Raw genomic sequence first — 18,867 nt, forward strand, 5'->3', positions numbered from 1 at the left:
GGGGAGGCTTGCAAGCTGGAGAATACCATCCCAACCATGAAGCACAGGGGTGGCAGCATCATGTTGTGGGGGTGCTTTGCTGCAGGAGCGACTGGTGCACTTCACAAAATAAATGGCTTCATGAGGAAAGAAAAATATTTGGATATATTGAAGCGACACCTCAAGACATCAGTCAGGAAGTTAAAGCTTGGTCGGAAATGGGTCTTCCAAATGGACAATGACCACAAGCATACTACATACTACCAAGTTTTGGCAAAATGGCTTAAGGACAACAAAGTCAAGGTATTGGAGTGGCCATCACAAAGCCCTGACCTCAATCCTATAGAAAATATGTGGGCGGAACTGAAAAAGCGTGTGCGAGCAACCAAAATTCACCCAATTTATTGTGGGAAGCTTGTGGAAGGCTACCTGAAACGTTTGACCCAAGTTAAACAATTTAAAGGCAATGCTACCAAATACTAATTGAGTGTATGTAAACTTCTGGCCCACTGGGACTGTGATGAAAGCTGAAATAAATCATTCTCTCTACTATTATTCTGACATTTCACATTCTTAAAATAAAGTGGTGATCCTAACTGACCAAAGACAGGGATTTTTTACTAGGATCAAATGTCAGGAATTGTGAAAAAACAGAGTTTAAATGTAATTGGCTAATGTGTATGTAAACAACCAACTGTATGTTTGATACCAATACAATTTGATTTGATTTCAAATACAAAATGGTAAATAAATAAGCATAAATATGGGTTGTATTTACAATGGTGTTTGTTCTTCACTGGTTGCCCTTTTCTAGTGGCAACAGGTCACAAATCTTGCTGCTCTGATGGCACACTGTGGTCTTTCTCCCAATAGATATGGGAGTTTATCAAAATTGGGTTTGTTTTCAAATTCTTTGTGGGTCTGTGTAATCTGAGGGAAATACGTGTCTCTAATATGGTCATACATTTGGCAGGAGGTTAGGAAGTTTAGCTCAGTTTCCATCTCCTTTTGTGAACAGTGTGCACATAGCCTGTCTTCTCTTGAGAGCCAGGTCTGCCTATGGCGGCCTTTCTCAATAGCAAGGCTATGCTCACTGAGTCTGTACATAGTCAAAGCTTGCCTTCATTTTGGGTCAGTCACAGTGGTCAGGTATTCTGCCACTGTGTACTCTCTGTTAAGGGCCAAATAGCATTCTAGTTTTTTCAGTTGTTTTGTTAAATCTTTCCAATGTGTCAAGTAATTTTGGTTTCTCGTTATTTGGTCGGTTCAAATTGTGTTGCTGTCCTGAGGCTCTGTGGGGTGTGTTTGTGTTTGTGAACAGAGCCCCAGGACCAGCTTAGGTGACTCTTCTCTAGGTTCATCTCTCTGTAGGTGATTACTTTGTTATGGAAGGTTTGGGAATCACTTCCTTTTAGGTGGTTGTAAAATTTAACGGACATTTTCTGGATTTGGATAATTAGCGGGTATCGGCCTAATTCTGCTCTGCATGCATTATTTGGTGTTCTACGTTGTACACAGAGGATATATTTTATTTTTGCGACAAACACACACACACAAAAAAATTGTTTGGCCCATTTTGTGAATTCTTGGTTGGTGAGCAGACCCCAGACCTCACAACCATATAACTGATTCAATAATTTTTTTGCCAGATCGTAATTGGGATGTCGAATTTTATGTTCCTTTTGATGGCATAGAAGGCCCTTCTAGTCTTGTCTGTCAGATAGTTCACAGCTTTGTGGAAGTTTTCTGTGGCTCTGATGTTGAGGCCAAGGTACATATAGTTTTTTGTGTGTTCTATGGCAATGGTGTTGAGATGTAATTTGTATTTGTGGTCCTGACAACTGGACTTTTTTTTGGAACACCATTTTTTTTTGTCTTAATGAGATTTACTGTCAGGGCCCAGGTCTGGCAGAATCTGTGCAGAAGATCTAGATGCTTCTGTAGGCTCTCCTTGATTGGGGACAGAAGCACCAGATCATCAGCAAACAGTAGACATTTGACTTCAGAGTGTAGTAGGGTCAGGCCGGGTGCTGTAGACTGTTCATGTGCCCTCACTAATTCGTTGATATATATGTTGAAGAGGGTGGGGCTTAAGCTGCATCCCTGTCTCACCCCATGGCCAAGTGGAAAGACATTTGTGTTTCTTGCCAATTTTACCCGCACACTTGTTGTTTTTGTAAATGGATTCTGTATGTTGTGTGTTTTTGAAATCACCAAATCATAAGAAGACTGCCTTTGTTTTGGTTTGTTTGTTTGTCAATTAGGGTGTGCAGTATTAATATGTGGTGTGTCATACGATAATTTGGTTAAAAGCCAATTTGCCATTTGCTCAGTATATTGTTTTCACTGAGGACGTGTACTCTCTATCTTTTCCTCTCCTCTCCTCTCCTCTCCTCTCCTCTCCTCTCCTCTCCTCTCCTCTCCTCTCCTCTCCTCTTTTTTCTTATCCTCTCTCCTCCTCTCCTCTCCTCTCCTCTCCTCTCCTCTCCTCTCCTCTCCTCTCCTCTCCTCTCCTTTCCTCTCCTCTCCTCTCCTCTCCTCTTTTTTCTTATCCTCTCTCCTCCTCTCTTCTTTTTTCTTATCCTCTCCCCTCCTCTCTTCCTCTACAGAACATGAAGCTGATGAAGAGCCAGGGTGTAGTGAAACAGTGGTTCAGCCTGGTCAGTACTCTACTTTGGGCCAGATCGGCATTGTCAACACAGCCCTGCTACAGAGCACTATCATACGGCACTCACATACCCAGTCACACACGCCCTCACATGCCCCAGAGGACGGTCAGATGGGGGAGGAGAGAAGAGAGGAAGGAAGGTTGGACAAGGAGAGTGTGGTGGATAAGAGAGAGGAGGAGGAAAGGAGAGTGGTGAAGTCATCAGTGTGTCGGATCCAGGCCCAGAGAGGACAGGGCATCTCTTCTCTGATGGCTTCTCTCACCCCGACCCTCAACCCTGACCCCTCCTTTACTTCTAACCCTCACCCTAACCTCACTCTCAACCCTATCCCTTCCCTTAAGATTCAACCTCACCCTAGCCTCACCCCCTCATCTTCCATGGACAGTGTCTCCCTGGCGGGTGAAGATGGGGGGAAGGGCTTCCACAGTATCCCTCGTAAGGACACCTTGTCCTCTGTGAGCAGCTGCCTTACCACCCCCTACAGGACACTCTGTGACACTGCACCCTGCTCTATGGTGAGTATACACTGGTTGCAGACACTGGTTATAGTTTTTTTATTTTATCTTGAGTGGACAGCTTGATGTCAATATTTAAATCACCCAGAAAATATACTTCTCTGTTGATATCACATACATACATACATGATCAAGTATTTCACACATATTATCCAGATACTGACTGTTAGCACTTGGTGGTCTATAGCAGCTTCCCACAATAATGGGCTTTAGGTGAGGCAGGTGAACCTGTAGCCATATTACTTCTACAGTATTTAACATTAGATCGTCTGTAAGCTTTACAGGAATGTGCAACAGCAACACCTCCCCCATTGGCATTTCTGTCTCTTCGGTAGATGCTTTAACCATGTATTGCTACCACTGTATCATCAAAGTGTATTATCTAAGTGAGTTTCAGAGATAATCAGAATATGAATGTCATCTGTTACAAGTTATTGACTTCCTGGATCTTGTTTCTTAGGCTACATATGTTAATATGGGCTATTTTTTAGTGCTTTTCTGTGTTGCTTGTTTTTAATGTTTTACTGGGAAGCTTATCAGAGGTAGACTTACTCATGTTATGTACATTGGAGCTGATAGTGCAGGGTGAGCTGCATAAAGTGGTCTTCCCACTATTGCACACCGTCTCAGTGCTAACAGTGTAACTCAGGTTTATAGGCTCATGTTTACCGCTTACAATAGCTGTAGGATAAACAGATGTATTCGGTGCAATTAGGGGTACATAAATTTAATTACTTACATTGTGTTTGCCAATGCCCCTTAGATCATGTACATTTGATGCAGTATTATGACGACTCATTGTCACAATGGTAGGGATTAACTGAGCTGGTCTTGGATCATTTACCAGTCATTGTTTCAACGCAGCCTTGAAATGCATAGACTGAGTCCAGGAGCCAAGATGATTTGGATAGACTCCGTCAATCCTGTAGAGTATCTTCTGTTTCCGGAAGGTGTCAAAGTTATCAATAAAAGAGACTCTAGCATAGCTACAGTTTTCTTTGTCTTTTAGCCAGATGTGTAAAGCCAGAGGTCTGCTCTCACACCCGCGGCCCAACGATGGTTCTGGACCTGAAATTATGGGCCGTTTTTGGAGTCTTTTAATGCTAAAATCAGTTCTTTAAAATACATTTTTGAATGTTCCGTGCGTGCTAGCCCTCCTGATGTCGTTTGACCCCACGTGGACTATGACAGTGTCAGTTAACGGCATCTGTAGTAGAACAGTCGGAAGCAGCCTTGTGATGTCCTGTACTCATGCTCCTGGGTATCACAGGGTTTTTGCCTTGGGGACCAAGATGTTTCTCACCTATGATAACAGCTGGTGATGTTGAATGGGCCGGTCTCTCAGGCGGGAGCTCCGAGGATCTGAACCCAAGGTAGATGTCACCTGAGAGGGAGACAGAACCGAGGACCAAGACGCAGGTACCTCCGGATCCGATTTTGATTGGGAAGCCACCACTGATGAAGGTGCCGGAACCTCTGGATCCAGTGAGGCAAAGCTGTTTCTGGTCTGTGTCAGTTCCGGGCTCAACATCTCCATCGAGACTCCCGTTGCCAGAGGACGCTTTCTTTGACTTCCACAGTGAGTGACGTACCTCCATGGCTGGTTGGTTGGGTCAAGATCAGCTCCGTTCTCCAGGGAAGGGGGAGACCCCTTCGGGGATAGTACCCTGCCTAGCACCGGCCAGTCGGCTGTGGAAAGCCGACACGGCAGCGAAACTACCACCAGACCAGAGCGGCGTCCGGTTACTGGGGTGAAAGAAAAAGAAAAAGTAGGTGGGCTTGGGTTCCCCAGTATCTTATGTAGGTTTGCTACTTGCTTGCTTAGAGTAGCTACTTCCCACCTGTACTCCTCCTTGCTACATTGAAAGTCAACGCGGTCCACATTGTCCCGGAACAAAGCAAAGGAAACGTTGTAAACGTTCAATAGCGGCCTCCATTTGAGACCGCCGAGCCAGCTAGGCTAGCTGGGCTTTCGCGTCTCTCCCCTATACGGAATCTGTCACGATCCCGGGACAGATAGCAGCGCTCACAGCAATTTAGCCCAGCAATTCTGTCTTGCCCATTCACCCTCTGAATGGCATACATGCACGATCCATTTCTCATCTGTCACAAGGCTTAAAGAACCGTCTTTAACCTGACTCCTCCCTTTCATCTGTCATGGAAAGAGCACGTGTTCCTAATGTTTTGTCCAGTCAGTGTATATTATGCTATTATGATTAGTACATTTTTATTATTAGTATTATGTACAGTTAACTCATGATAGTAATACGTTCTAATAAGACTACTAGTGTGGTAATCATGCCTGTCTTGTCTGTCTCTCCAGGACCATGTCTCCCAGAGCCAGAAGGGTTGGAGCTGCAAATCCCAGAGTCAGAGCACATTGCTCAGGGAGGACTGGAGCTACGTGCCCCTTCTGACCTCCAGCCATTCCTCCCCACTCCACCCTCTCTCCTCCATCCCCTCCCGCTCTCAGACCGACTGCAGCTCTCTCTGCCCCGGGGATACAGAGACCGCCGGACACTCCCCCTTGCAGTGGCTCAAGTCCCACAGCCACGGCTGCATTTCTGCCGACTACGCCACCGGCAACAACCGCTGTCCCCACGGTAACCAAGACCAGCACGGTCTCCATAGCAACAACTGTAACTTGTCACACAGTATCTCGCTAAGGAAGTTCAAGCGGCCCCCCGTTCCCCCTACCCGTTCCACATCGCTAAGGCGTAAACCTGCTCGGGGAAAACTGCTGCGCTATAATTTCAACAACCCTGGAGATAGAGAGGAGGTGGTGGTGACGTTACAGAGGAGTCTCCAGACCCCCAGTCCTGCTCCCGTTTCCCCTCTGGTCTCCCCTGTGGTGTTCGAGGTGTTCGAGGATCCTTGGGTCCCCCGCTGTCGCAGCTTCAGCAGTCTGAGCATGGGGGAAAGGGGAGCTGCTGATACAGCCAGCCAGATCAACCAGGTCCCTCATTTCCACAGCTTCCAGGACCAGGTCTACCCTCCCAGCTACCGCCTCAAGCAGCCTCACCACTCTGCGCCCCGCTCAGCCAGTACTGGAGGGCTGAGCCTGCCTATGGGACCTAAAACGGCCGCTTCTTTTCCAAACATGGCCACCTCTGCAGGGAGACTGCAGCGTCTGGCTTCCAACTCCAGCGGATACTACAGCCAGTGCAACACTCTAACATCTTCCTCACCCCAAACCACCTCCTCACCCCTCACTTCCTCCTCCTCCTCCCCCCTCACTTCCTCCTCCTCCCTGCCCCTCACCTCCTCCCTTCCAAGGACTTGTTCTACCCCTGGCAGAGGAAGGCCCAAACCCCCCATCCCAGAGAGAAAGTCCTCCCTCCTCTCCTCCCCCTCTTCCTCCTTTTCTTCCACTTCCTCCCTCTCTTCCTACACCTCTGCTGACTCTGCCAGATACCCCCTCTCCCCCTCTTACGCTCCTCCCTGAGTCCAACACTCCTTCCTCCTTACCTCCACCCTACCCATCCCTTCCACAACAATCACTCCCCTCTCCTCCTCCTCTCCCTCAACTGTGCATCTCTCGTACTCTCCCCTCTCCCCTTCCTCTAACTCAGCCTTCTCTCCCCTCTCCCCTTCCTCTAACTCAGCCTTCTCTCCCTCTCCCCTTCCTCTAACTCAGCCTTCCCTCCCCTCTCCCCTTCCTCTAACTCAGCCTTCTCTCCCCTCTCCCCCTCCACTACCTCAGCCTTCTCTCCCTCTCCCCTCCACTACCTCAGCCTTCTCTCCCCTCTCCCCTCCACTACCTCAGCCTTCTCTCCCCGCTCCTCCTCCTCTACCCCAGCCATCCCTCCCCACTCCTATAACTTCTCCCCTTCCCTCCTGCCTCCCTCACATACCTGTGCAGTGCGACAGACTCAGCCCCACCCCTTTTATACACCTGTTACACCTGCCAGTCATGTGACATCATTGCCAGGATTCCCTCCCCTCCTTCCCCTGAGCTCTTAGAGGATTTAGACCTCTCAATCAACAGCCATCCTACTCCCCCTCCTCCCCCACCTCCGCCACCTCCGCCACCTCCTTCCCCTTACACCCACACCCCTACACCACCTCCCCCTCTCCAGAGCCCCTCCAGAGTGAGTCCAGGATGGCCCCCCCGCCCCTTGATCACAACCCAAGCCCTGCAGAGAGTCACCCTGCGCTCTGTCAAGAGGCCACAAGAGCTAGCCCCACAGGAGCTAACTAGCATTATGCTAACAAACCCTACATCAGCTAATGTCGAACAGAGCCAAGATAGCAATGATGCTACACTAACTAGCATGATGCTAACCAATGCAACCCCAGCTAATGATGGCCGGCAGTGCCCAGAGAGCACCGGTGCTAAACTAACTAGCATTACGCTAACCAACGCTATGTCAACTAATGATGCCCAGCAGAGCCCAGAGAGCATTGATGCTAAGCTAAATGGCATCACGCTAACCTGTGCCCTGGAGAGAGTGGAGGGCATGGATGCCACACTAACCAGCACTGTGTTAGAGAGTGTGGAGAGGATCAATGCTATTCTTACGGAGGCTGAAGAGAGACAGACGACTGGCGTTCAGAAAATGGCTGCCAATTCATCTGGCACTATGCTAGCATATTTCCAAAAGAGACTTGAAACCAATGATGCTATGCTAAAGGCGGCCACAAAGACACCGTCAGAGTCTGGCCCTCCTTGCTCCACACCGACCACTACTCAGCAGACTGACAGAACCAGAGAGTCTGTCCCTCCCTGCTCCACACTGACCACTACTCAGCACACTGACAGAACCAGAGAGTCTGTCCCTCCCTGCTCCACACCGACCACTACTCAGCACACTGACAGAACCAGAGAGTCTGTCCCTCCTTGCTCCACACCGACCACTAGTCAGCAGACTGACAGAACCAGAGAGTCTGTCCCTCCCTGCTCCACACCGATCACTACTCAGCACACTGACAGAACCAGAGAGTCTGTCCCTCCCTGCTCCACACCGACCACTACTCAGCAGACTGACAGAACCAGAGAGTCTGTTGGAACAGAAGACGCCCTCCGTCCCTCAACAACCCCACAGACGCCTAGAACCCCTCAGAAGCCTAGAATCCCAGAGAACCCTAGAACTCCAGAGGCTATAATGATAGAGAAGCCTAGAACACTGGAGAAGCCTAGAACACTGGAGAAGCCCAGAACACTGGAGAAGCCTAGAACCCCAGAAAAGCCTAACGTGGTTGTTCTCTCTAGGCCACTGAGAGCAGTGGTTTTAAGTTCTAGCTCTCCTGCTGTGAACAGAGGACCAGCGTTACAGAACGGAGAACACACGCCTCGACAGGAGACCACACCCTGCCTCACCAATGGCCAACTAGAACACTTAACGTGGGCAAACACACTCACACACTCCCCTGCTACCCCCTCCTCCACCCCCCACAAAGAGAAGCCTCCTGTTGCCCTAAAGAACCCTAAACGATCTCTACTGAGGACACACCAGACAGACACACCAACCCCACCACTCGTACTGACAAGTACACCTCCACAGCCCTTTGTCCCAGAGACATCACCCTTTCTGGGGATACAATTGGCACAGACAGAGTCCCAGACCGAGACCCAGCCAAAGCCAAAGCCTGAGTACCCCTTCCTGAAACGCTACCAGTCAGAATACTATGTAGCGGAGTTAACATCAAGGCCCTGTCCTCCAGCACCCTGTGTACCAAAATTACCAACAAGGCCCTCTCCTCCAGCACCCTGTGTACCAAAGTTACTACCAAGGCCCTGTCCTCCAGTACCCTGTGTACCAGAGTTACCACCAAGGCCCTCTCCTCCAGCACCCTATGTACCAGAGTTACCACCATGGCCCTGTCCTTCAGAAGCCTGTGTAGCAGAGTTACCACCAAGGCCCTGTCCTTCAAAACCCTGTGTACCAGAGTTACCACCAAGGCCCTCTCCTACAGCACCCTATGTACCAGAGTTACCACCATGGCCCTGTCCTTCAGAAGCCTGTGTAGCAGAGTTACCACCAAGGCCCTGTCCTTCAGAACCCTGTGTACCAGAGTTACCACCAAGGCCCTGTCCTCCAGCACCCTGTGTACCAGAGCCACAGCAGGAGTCCTGTCCACTGGAGATGGAGACAGATACAGAGACAAAGCTAGAGAGTGGCTCTGTGCCATACACAGAGTTGGGGAGAGCAGAACCTGAACCAGAGGAGATATGGGTGATGCAGAATGAAGAAGAGAATGAAGAGAGAGAGAATGTGCACATCACACTGATGCTGGGGGGGAGAGAGGAGGAGGACAGACAGAGGGGAGCCATTGAGGAGGACAGCAGAGATTCTGGAAGTTTCTTTCCGGAAGAGAATAGAGATGCTCTTAGCAGTGGACTGTCAATTGAAGAGGGGGAACTGGAGGAGGAGAGGATGGAATGGGAGAAGAGGGAAGTGAGGCGCAGTCTGGAGACAGACGGGGCCAGCAGCTCCACAGGATCCCTGAGCTCCAGAGAGGACAACGGTGAGTTAAGGAACTCTCTCTCTCTCTCTCCTCTCTCCCCTTCCTCCCTCCCTCTCTCTCTCTCTCTGTCTCTGTCTCTGTCTCTGTCTCTGTCTCTGTCTCTGTCTCTGTCTCTCCTCTCTCCCCTTCCCCCCTTCTCTCTCTCTCTCTGTCTCTCTCTCCCCTTCCCCCTTCTCTCTCTCTCTCTCTCTCTCATCTCTCCCCTTGCCCTCTCTCTCTCTCTCTCTCTCTCTCTCTCTCTCTCTCCTCTCTCCCCTTGCCCCTCTCTCTCTCTCTCTCTCTCTCTATCTCCTACTGACACATACAGTAGATCTCTTATTAGGTTGTAGGTCGCCTACCTTCCTCTGAGTTGAAGATAACCGTAAATCTCTCAACCCCCATCCCCCCACCCGCCCGCCCTCTCTCCCTGACCCTCTCCCCCTTTCTTCTGACAGCCTGTAAGCACAAGGACCTCATATCCTTCTCTCTAGCTATCGTCCTGTCTCTCTTCAGATATTTTCTTGACATCTTTCTCCTTCGTCCCTGTCTCTCTCTCTCCCTTTCTCCTCTCTCTCTTTCACTCTTTCACTCTCTCTCTCTCTCTCTCTCTCTCTCTCTCTCACTCTCTCACTCTCTCACTCTCTCTCTCTCTCTCGCTCTCAATATCTCGCTGTCTCTCGTTTTCTCTCTCGAAATCTCTCTGTCTCCTCTCTCTCTCTGTGCCTCTCTCTGTATCTCTCTCTCTCAGGTGAGGTGTTTGACATTTCTTCAGTGGAGAAGATGGTTCACCAGCACGACCGCAGACTACTGAGGACCTGTTTGCTGCCAGACACAGGTATGTCGTGACACGTAATGCTACTTGACCTCCTGTATGTCTGAATCCTCTTGTAATAACTCCACATATCTGAATCCTGGTCATGGGTGAACATTGTTTTCTGTTCTTACCCAACATTAACACACTTTCACATTCGTCTACGTCTCTCTGTAGCAGTGCAGTCTGGGAAGGCACACACGTTTGATCACCCAGGTGTTTGGGCGTGGCGTTGACAGCAGGTAACACTGATCGGCTGGAGGGTGTAAATAGGGCCGGGATCATCCCCTAGTCCAGTCCCTCTGTAGTGAAACATGGTGTTATAACTAGTCCCTCTGTAGTGAAACATGGTGTTATAACTAGTCCCTCTGTAGTGAAACATGGTGTTATAACTAGTCCCTCTGTATCTGTAGTGAAACATGATGTTATAACTAGTCCCTCTGTAGTGAAACATGGTGTTATAACTAGTCCCTCTGTAGTGAAACATGGTGTTATAACTAGTCCCTCTGTAGTGAAACATGGTGTTATAACTAGTCCCTCTGTATCTGTAGTGAAACATGATGTTATAACTAGTCCCTCTGTAGTGAAACATGGTGTTATAACTAGTCCCTCTGTAGTGAAACATGATGTTATAACTAGTCCCTCTGTAGTGAAACATGGTGTTATAACTAGTCCCTCTGTATCTGTAGTGAAACATGATGTTATAACTAGTCCCTCTGTAGTGAAACATGGTGTTATAACTAGTCCCTCTGTAGTGAAACATGGTGTTATAACTAGTCCTTCTGTATCTGTAGTGAAACATGGTTTTATAACTAGTCCTTCTGTATCTGTAGTGAAACATGGTTTTATAACTAGTCCCTCTGTAGTGAAACATGGTGTTATAACTAGTCCCTCTGTATCTGTAGTGAAACATGATGTTATAACTAGTCCCTCTGTATCTGTAGTGAAACATGATGTTATAACTAGTCCCTCTGTATCTGTAGTGAAACATGGTGTTATAACTAGTCCCTCTGTAGTGAAACATGATGTTATAACTAGTCCCTCTGTATCTGTAGTGAAACATGATGTTATAACTAGTCCCTCTGTATCTGTAGTGAAACATGATGTTATAACTAGACCCTCTGTAGTGAAACATGATGTTATAACTAGTCCCTCTGTAGTGAAACATGATGTTATAACTAGTCCCTCTGTATCTGTAGTGAAACATGATGTTATAACTAGTCCCTCTGTAGTGAAACATGATGTTATAACTAGTCCCTCTGTAGTGAAACATGGTGTTATAACTAGTCCCTCTGTAGTGAAACATGATGTTATAACTAGGCCCTCTGTAGTGAAACATGATGTTATAACTAGTCCCTCTGTAGTGAAACATGATGTTATAACTAGTCCCTCTGTAGTGAAACATGGTGTTATAACTAGTCCCTCTGTAGTGAAACATGATGTTATAACTAGTCCCTCTGTATCTGTAGTGAAACATGATGTTATAACTAGTCCCTCTGTAGTGAAACATGATGTTATAACTAGTCCCTCTGTAGTGAAACATGATGTTATAACTAGTCCCTCTGTAGTGAAACATGATGTTATAACTAGGCCCTCTGTAGTGAAACATGATGTTATAACTAGTCCCTCTGTAGTGAAACATGATGTTATAACTGGGCCCTCTGTAGTGAAACATGATGTTATAACTAGTCCCTCTGTAGTGAAACATGATGTTATAACTAGTCCCTCTGTAGTGAAACATGGTGTTATAACTAGTCCCTCTGTAGTGAAACATGATGTTATAACTAGTCCCTCTGTAGTGAAACATGATGTTATAACTAGTCCCTCTGTAGTGAAACATGATGTTATAACTAGTCCCTCTGTAGTGAAACATGATGTTATAACTAGTCCCTCTGTAGTGAAACATGATGTTATAACTAGTCCCTCTGTATCTGTAGTGAAACATGGTGTTATAACTAGTCCCTCTGTAGTGAAACATGATGTTATAACTAGTCCCTCTGTATCTGTAGTGAAACATGGTGTTATAACTAGTCCTTCTGTATCTGTAGTGAAACATGATGTTATAACTAGTCCCTCTGTAGTGAAACATGATGTTATAACTAGTCCCTCTGTAGTGAAACATGCTGTTATAACTAGTCCCTATGTAGTGAAACATGCTGTTATAACTAGTCCCTCTGTATCTGTAGTGAAACATGCTGTTATAACTAGTCCCTCTGTAGTGAAACATGCTGTTATAACTAGTCCCTCTGTATCTGTAGTGAAAACATGATGTTATAACTAGTCCCTCTGTATCTGTAGTGAAACATGATGTTATAACTAGTCCCTCTGTAGTGAAACATGATGTTATAACTAGTCCCTCTGTAGTGAAACATGGTGTTATAACTAGTCCCTCTGTAGTGAAACATGATGTTATAACTAGGCCCTCTGTAGTGAAACATGATGTTATAACTAGTCCCTCTGTAGTGAAACATGATGTTATAACTAGTCCCTCTGTATCTGTAGTGAAACATGATGTTATAACTAGTCCCTCTGTATCTGTAGTGAAACATGATGTTATAACTAGTCCCTCTGTATCTGTAGTGAAACATGGTGTTATAACTAGTCCCTCTGTAGTGAAACATGATGTTATAACTAGTCCCTCTGTATCTGTAGTGAAACATGATGTTATAACTAGTCCCTCTGTATCTGTAGTGAAACATGATGTTATAACTAGTCCCTCTGTAGTGAAACATGATGTTATAACTAGTCCCTCTGTAGTGAAACATGATGTTATAACTAGTCCCTCTGTATCTGTAGTGAAACATGATGTTATAACTAGTCCCTCTGTAGTGAAACATGATGTTATAACTAGTCCCTCTGTAGTGAAACATGATGTTATAACTAGTCCCTCTGTAGTGAAACATGATGTTATAACTAGTCCCTCTGTAGTGAAACATGATGTTATAACTAGTCCCTCTGTAGTGAAACATGATGTTATAACTAGTCCCTCTGTAGTGAAACATGGTGTTATAACTAGTCCCTCTGTAGTGAAACATGATGTTATAACTAGTCCCTCTGTATCTGTAGTGAAACATGATGTTATAACTAGTCCCTCTGTAGTGAAACATGATGTTATAACTAGTCCCTCTGTATCTGTAGTGAAACATGGTGTTATAACTAGTCCCTCTGCAGTGAAACATGATGTTATAACTAGTCCCTCTGTATCTGTAGTGAAACATGGTGTTATAACTAGTCCCTCTGTAGTGAAACATGATGTTATAACTAGTCCTCTGTATCTGTAGTGAAACATGCTGTTATAACTAGTCCCTCTGTATCTGTAGTGAAACATGCTGTTATAACTAGTCCCTCTGTAGTGAAACATGCTGTTATAACTAGTCCCTCTGTATCTGTAGTGAAACATGATGTTATAACTAGTCCCTCTGTATCTGTAGTGAAACATGATGTTATAACTAGTCCCTCTGTAGTGAAACATGATGTTATAACTAGTCCCTCTGTAGTGAAACATGGTGTTATAACTAGTCCCTCTGTAGTGAAACATGATGTTATAACTAGGCCCTCTGTAGTGAAACATGATGTTATAACTAGTCCCTCTGTAGTGAAACATGATGTTATAACTAGTCCCTCTGTAGTGAAACATGGTGTTATAACTAGTCCCTCTGTAGTGAAACATGATGTTATAACTAGTCCCTCTGTATCTGTAGTGAAACATGATGTTATAACTAGTCCCTCTGTAGTGAAACATGATGTTATAACTAGTCCCTCTGTATCTGTAGTGAAACATGGTGTTATAACTAGTCCCTCTGTAGTGAAACATGATGTTATAACTAGTCCCTCTGTAGTGAAACATGATGTTATAACTAGTCCCTCTGTAGTGAAACATGATGTTATAACTAGTCCCTCTGTAGTGAAACATGATGTTATAACTAGTCCCTCTGTAGTGAAACATGATGTTATAACTAGTCCCTCTGTAGTGAAACATGATGTTATACCTAGTCCCTCTATAGTGAAACATGGTGTTATAACTAGTCCCTCTGTATCTGTAGTGAAACATGATGTTATAACTAGTCCCTCTATAGTGAAACATGGTGTTATAACTAGTCCCTCTGTATCTGTAGTGAAACACAATGTTATAACTAGTCCCTCTGTAGTGAAACATGGTGTTATAACTAGTCCCTCTGTAGTGAAACATGATGTTATAACTAGTCCCTCTGTAGTGAAACATGATGTTATAACTAGTCCCTCTGTAGTGAAACATGGTGTTATAACTAGTCCCTCTGTAGTGAAACATGATGTTATAACTAGTCCCTCTGTAGTGAAACATGATGTTATAACTAGTCCCTCTGTAGTGAAACATGCTGTTATAACTAGTCCCTCTGTATCTGTAGTGAAACATGCTGTTATAACTAGTCCCTCTGTATCTGTAGTGAAACATGATGTTATAACTAGTCCCTCTGTATCTGTAGTGAAACATGATGTTATAACTAGTCCCTCTGTAGTGAAACATGCTGTTATAACTAGTCCCTCTGTATCTGTAGTGAAACATGATGTTATAACTAGTCCCTCTGTAGTGAAACATGATGTTATAACTAGTCCCTCTGTAGTGAAACATGGTGTTATAACTAGTCCCTCTGTAGTGAAACATGATGTTATAACTAGTCCCTCTGTATCTGTAGTGAAACATGGTGTTATAACTAGTCCCTCTGTAGTGAAACATGATATTATAACTAGTCCCTCTGTATCTGTAGTGAAACATGATGTTATAACTAGTCCCTCTGTAGTGAAACATGGTGTTATAACTAGTCCCTCTGTAGTGAAACATGATATTATAACTAGTCCCTCTGTATCTGTAGTGAAACATGATGTTATAACTAGTCCCTCTGTAGTGAAACATGGTGTTATAACTAGTCCCTCTGTATCTGTAGTGAAACATGATGTTATAACTAGTCCCTCTGTAGTGAAACATGATGTTATAACTAGTCCCTCTGTAGTGAAACATGGTGTTATAACTAGTCCCTCTGTAGTGAAACATGATGTTATAACTAGTCCCTCTGTATCTGTAGTGAAACATGATATTATAACTAGTCCCTCTGTATCTGAAGTGAAACATGATGTCATAACTAGTCCCTCTGTAGTGAAACATGGTGTTATAACTAGTCCCTCTGTATCTGTAGTGAAACATGATGTTATAACTAGTCCCTCTGTAGTGAAACATGATGTTATAACTAGTCCCTCTGTAGTGAAACATGGTGTTATAACTAGTCCCTCTGTAGTGAAACATGATATTATAACTAGTCCCTCTGTATCTGTAGTGAAACATGATGTTATAACACCCCTCTCTCTCTCTCTCTGCAGTGTCTTCTCATTCTCCTCCTCTTCCTACTCCTCCTCCTCATCCTCTCCTCCAATGGCCCTAGCCCCACCCCTCTGCGACCTCTAGAGGTGATAGCATCCACTAGGGTGAGAGGTCATAGGTCAGGGGTCAGCAGCGGCAGCTTCAAGGCTCTGCTCCTGAGGAAGGGAAGTCGCTGCGACTCTGGAGCTCGCATGCCTGCAGCTGAGAGACTCCGCAGTACCGCCCCAAAACACCAGAGTCCGCCACCACATAGCCAGAGCCAATCAGACACACACCTGCAGTTGGGAGTGAAGTCACACACCCACACACCTCATCCCTCTCCACACACGCACACAGTCCAAGTCCAGCTCCCATCCCTAGAAGTACCCCAGACTCAGTACAGATAGAGACACAGGAGGAAGGAAGAGTGGGCAATCACTGAGCACCTGTTCCCTCTCCCCTTCTCATCCTCCCCATCCTCCCCCTCTCTCTGGGCGTGGCGACCCCCCGCTCCCCCACTCCCCCACTCCCCCTTGCTCAGCCAGCCGACGTTTTGCTGCCTGCAGCCGACTACCGAGCAGCCCAATGACTGCCATCCAGGAACAAGAGGGGGAGGGGGACGGCGAATCACTGGAGAGTGAGGGGTTGTCCGAGACCATCGAATTGGCCCACGATTCACACAAGACTTTTGGATTGGTCAAGCTTTCTGATGGATAGACTGAGGCTACCAATGGCAGCCTTGATTGGCAGGAGAGCAGGACTATGGAGAGACACGAGGCCCTGTTCTCCCTCCCCATTTCTCTCTCCCTGGAGGGCAACGGATAGAGCACCAGACAGGGGACTCACTGTCCTGCTCATACCCAGGACAGAGGCTCCCGTCTGGGGCCAAGGGACTTTATGTGTATCCTGCACATGGGGGAAACTGATTGGACGTCAAGTCAACTGAAACATCCTGTTCTCCAGACTGGCTTTTGTTATAGGATGCTTGTCTCTGTTAATAGATTACAGGACAGTGTAAATGTTGTTTTCCGATGTGTTGCTTCAGTCCTCTGTCTAGTTTTAGTATGTAGCGGTATACAGTTTGATATTCATGTTAAACTGTATATTTAAAATGTATTCTGTGGTTTCAGTTACCAAAGACAACGTGTCACTCCCAGTGAATCGGCAGCAGGGGGACATGTCTGAGAATGTATCCTTGATTATGATTGGCCTATTGTTATCATGATTGTGATTGGCCTATTGTTATCATGATTGTGATTGGCCTATTGTTATCATGATTGTGATTGGCCTATTGTTATCATGATTGTGATTGGCCTATTGTTATCATGATTATGATTGGCCTATTGTTATCATGATCGTGATTGGCCTATTGTTATCATGATTGTGATTGGCCTATTGTTATCATGATTGTGATTGGCCTATTGTTATCATGATTGTGATTGGCCTATTGTTATCATGATTATGATTGGCATATTGTTATCATGATCGTGATTGGCCTATTGTTATCATGATTATGATTGGCCTATTGTTATCATGATCGTGATTGGCCTATTGTTATCATGATTGTGATTGGTCCAGAAATTGGAAGAATGGAATCTGCTGAAGTGATTTATATTTGTATTATTTTATACTTAATCCTCTATTCATGTTTTATTTGACTTTAAGATATATATAGAATGTATTAAGTACATGCTTTACATTGCAGAGTTCTCCTTTATATTACTGTACCTTAATAACTGGACGTTGTACATTTTGTGACACGTGATTTCGGTAGAGGGTTTATTTGTGTTTTTCTAGTCTGTTTATTTGAAAACTGTGAATAAAACTGGGCCCACTGTATATCAGCGTTATCACTGGTGAGGTCAGGGGTCAGGGGTGGAATGTGGAGAGACTGAGTTTCTATGGAATATATGACATATCTAGAGGGATAGAGGCAGAGGGAGAGGGAGAGGTGAAGGCTGAATGTTGACCCGGGACTGTGAATTTAAAAAAAAATGAATTAAAAAATAAATATAGTACATAATTACAGATCCCTGTATGATTTACACACACACACACACACACACACACACACACACACACACACACACACACACACACACACACACACACACACACACACACACACACACACACACACACACACACACACACACACACACACGCCCACTCACACACACACACACACACACACACACACACACACACACACACACACACACACACACACACACACACACACACAATGCCTGCTGCTGAAACTCCTTAATCCCAATAGGACCTCTGAGTGTAAGGCTTTAAACAATTAATTAATTAAGACTGTCTTAATATACCCACTGTATAGACTGTTCCAGTCTGCAGAGGACAGACATACAGACTGTGGGAGTAAGAGACACACTTGTCTGGGACACTCACTGTCTTTGGGGAGTCCCGGGTGTTCAGAGGGGCATCACTGAGTTGTGTGTTTTCTCTACACAGCTCCATGCAACTCTTTAAGAGGTGAGTCCTCACTATCTCAATATCCCTGTCTCTCTGTCTACCTCTCTCAATATCCCTGTCTCTCTGTCTACCTCTCTCATCTCTCTGTCTCTCTGTCTCTCTGTCTACCTCTCTCATGTCTGTCTCTCTGTCTACCTCTCTCATGTCTCTGTCTCTCTGTCTACCTCTCTCATGTCTCTGTCTCTCTGTCTACCTCTCTCATCTCTCTGTCTCTCTGTCTACCTCTCTCATGTCTCTGTCTCTCTGTCTACCTCTCTCAATATCCCTGTCTCTCTGTCTACCTCTCTCATCTCTCTGTCTCTCTGTCTACCTCTCTCATATCTCTGTCTCTCTGTCTACCTCTCTCAATATCCCTGTCTCTCTGTCTACCTCTCTCATGTCTCTGTCTCTCTGTCTACCTCTCTCATGTCTCTGTCTCTCTGTCTACCTCTCTCATGTCTCTGTCTCTCTGTCTACCTCTCTCATGTCTCTGTCTCTCTGTCTACCTCTCTCATGTCTCTGTCTCTCTGTCTACCTCTCTCATGTCTCTGTCTCTCTGTCTACCTCTCTCATGTCTCTGTCTCTCTGTCTACCTCTCTCAATTTCTCTGTCTCTCTGTCTACCTCTCTCATGTCT

General features: G+C 45.7%; 1 protein-coding gene across 1 annotated transcript in view; it reads left to right on the top strand.

Annotated features, from left to right (window-relative positions):
- The window catches only part of LOC135561649 (NHS-like protein 1), a 35,901-nt gene extending 18,021 nt beyond the window's left edge, over positions 1-17,880 (top strand). Inside the window, 7 exon segments of the mRNA XM_065003374.1 lie at positions 2,589-3,163; positions 5,487-6,596; positions 6,997-9,631; positions 10,359-10,445; positions 10,599-10,615; positions 15,774-16,149; positions 16,151-17,880. Coding sequence (XP_064859446.1) covers positions 2,589-3,163; positions 5,487-6,596; positions 6,997-9,631; positions 10,359-10,445; positions 10,599-10,615; positions 15,774-16,149; positions 16,151-16,470 — 5,120 coding nt within the window. The 3' untranslated portion in view covers positions 16,471-17,880.
- The last annotated feature ends 987 nt before the right edge of the window (positions 17,881-18,867 follow it).

This window comes from Oncorhynchus nerka, linkage group LG18, assembly GCF_034236695.1.
Source record: "Oncorhynchus nerka isolate Pitt River linkage group LG18, Oner_Uvic_2.0, whole genome shotgun sequence".
Classification (NCBI taxonomy): domain Eukaryota; kingdom Metazoa; phylum Chordata; class Actinopteri; order Salmoniformes; family Salmonidae; genus Oncorhynchus; species Oncorhynchus nerka.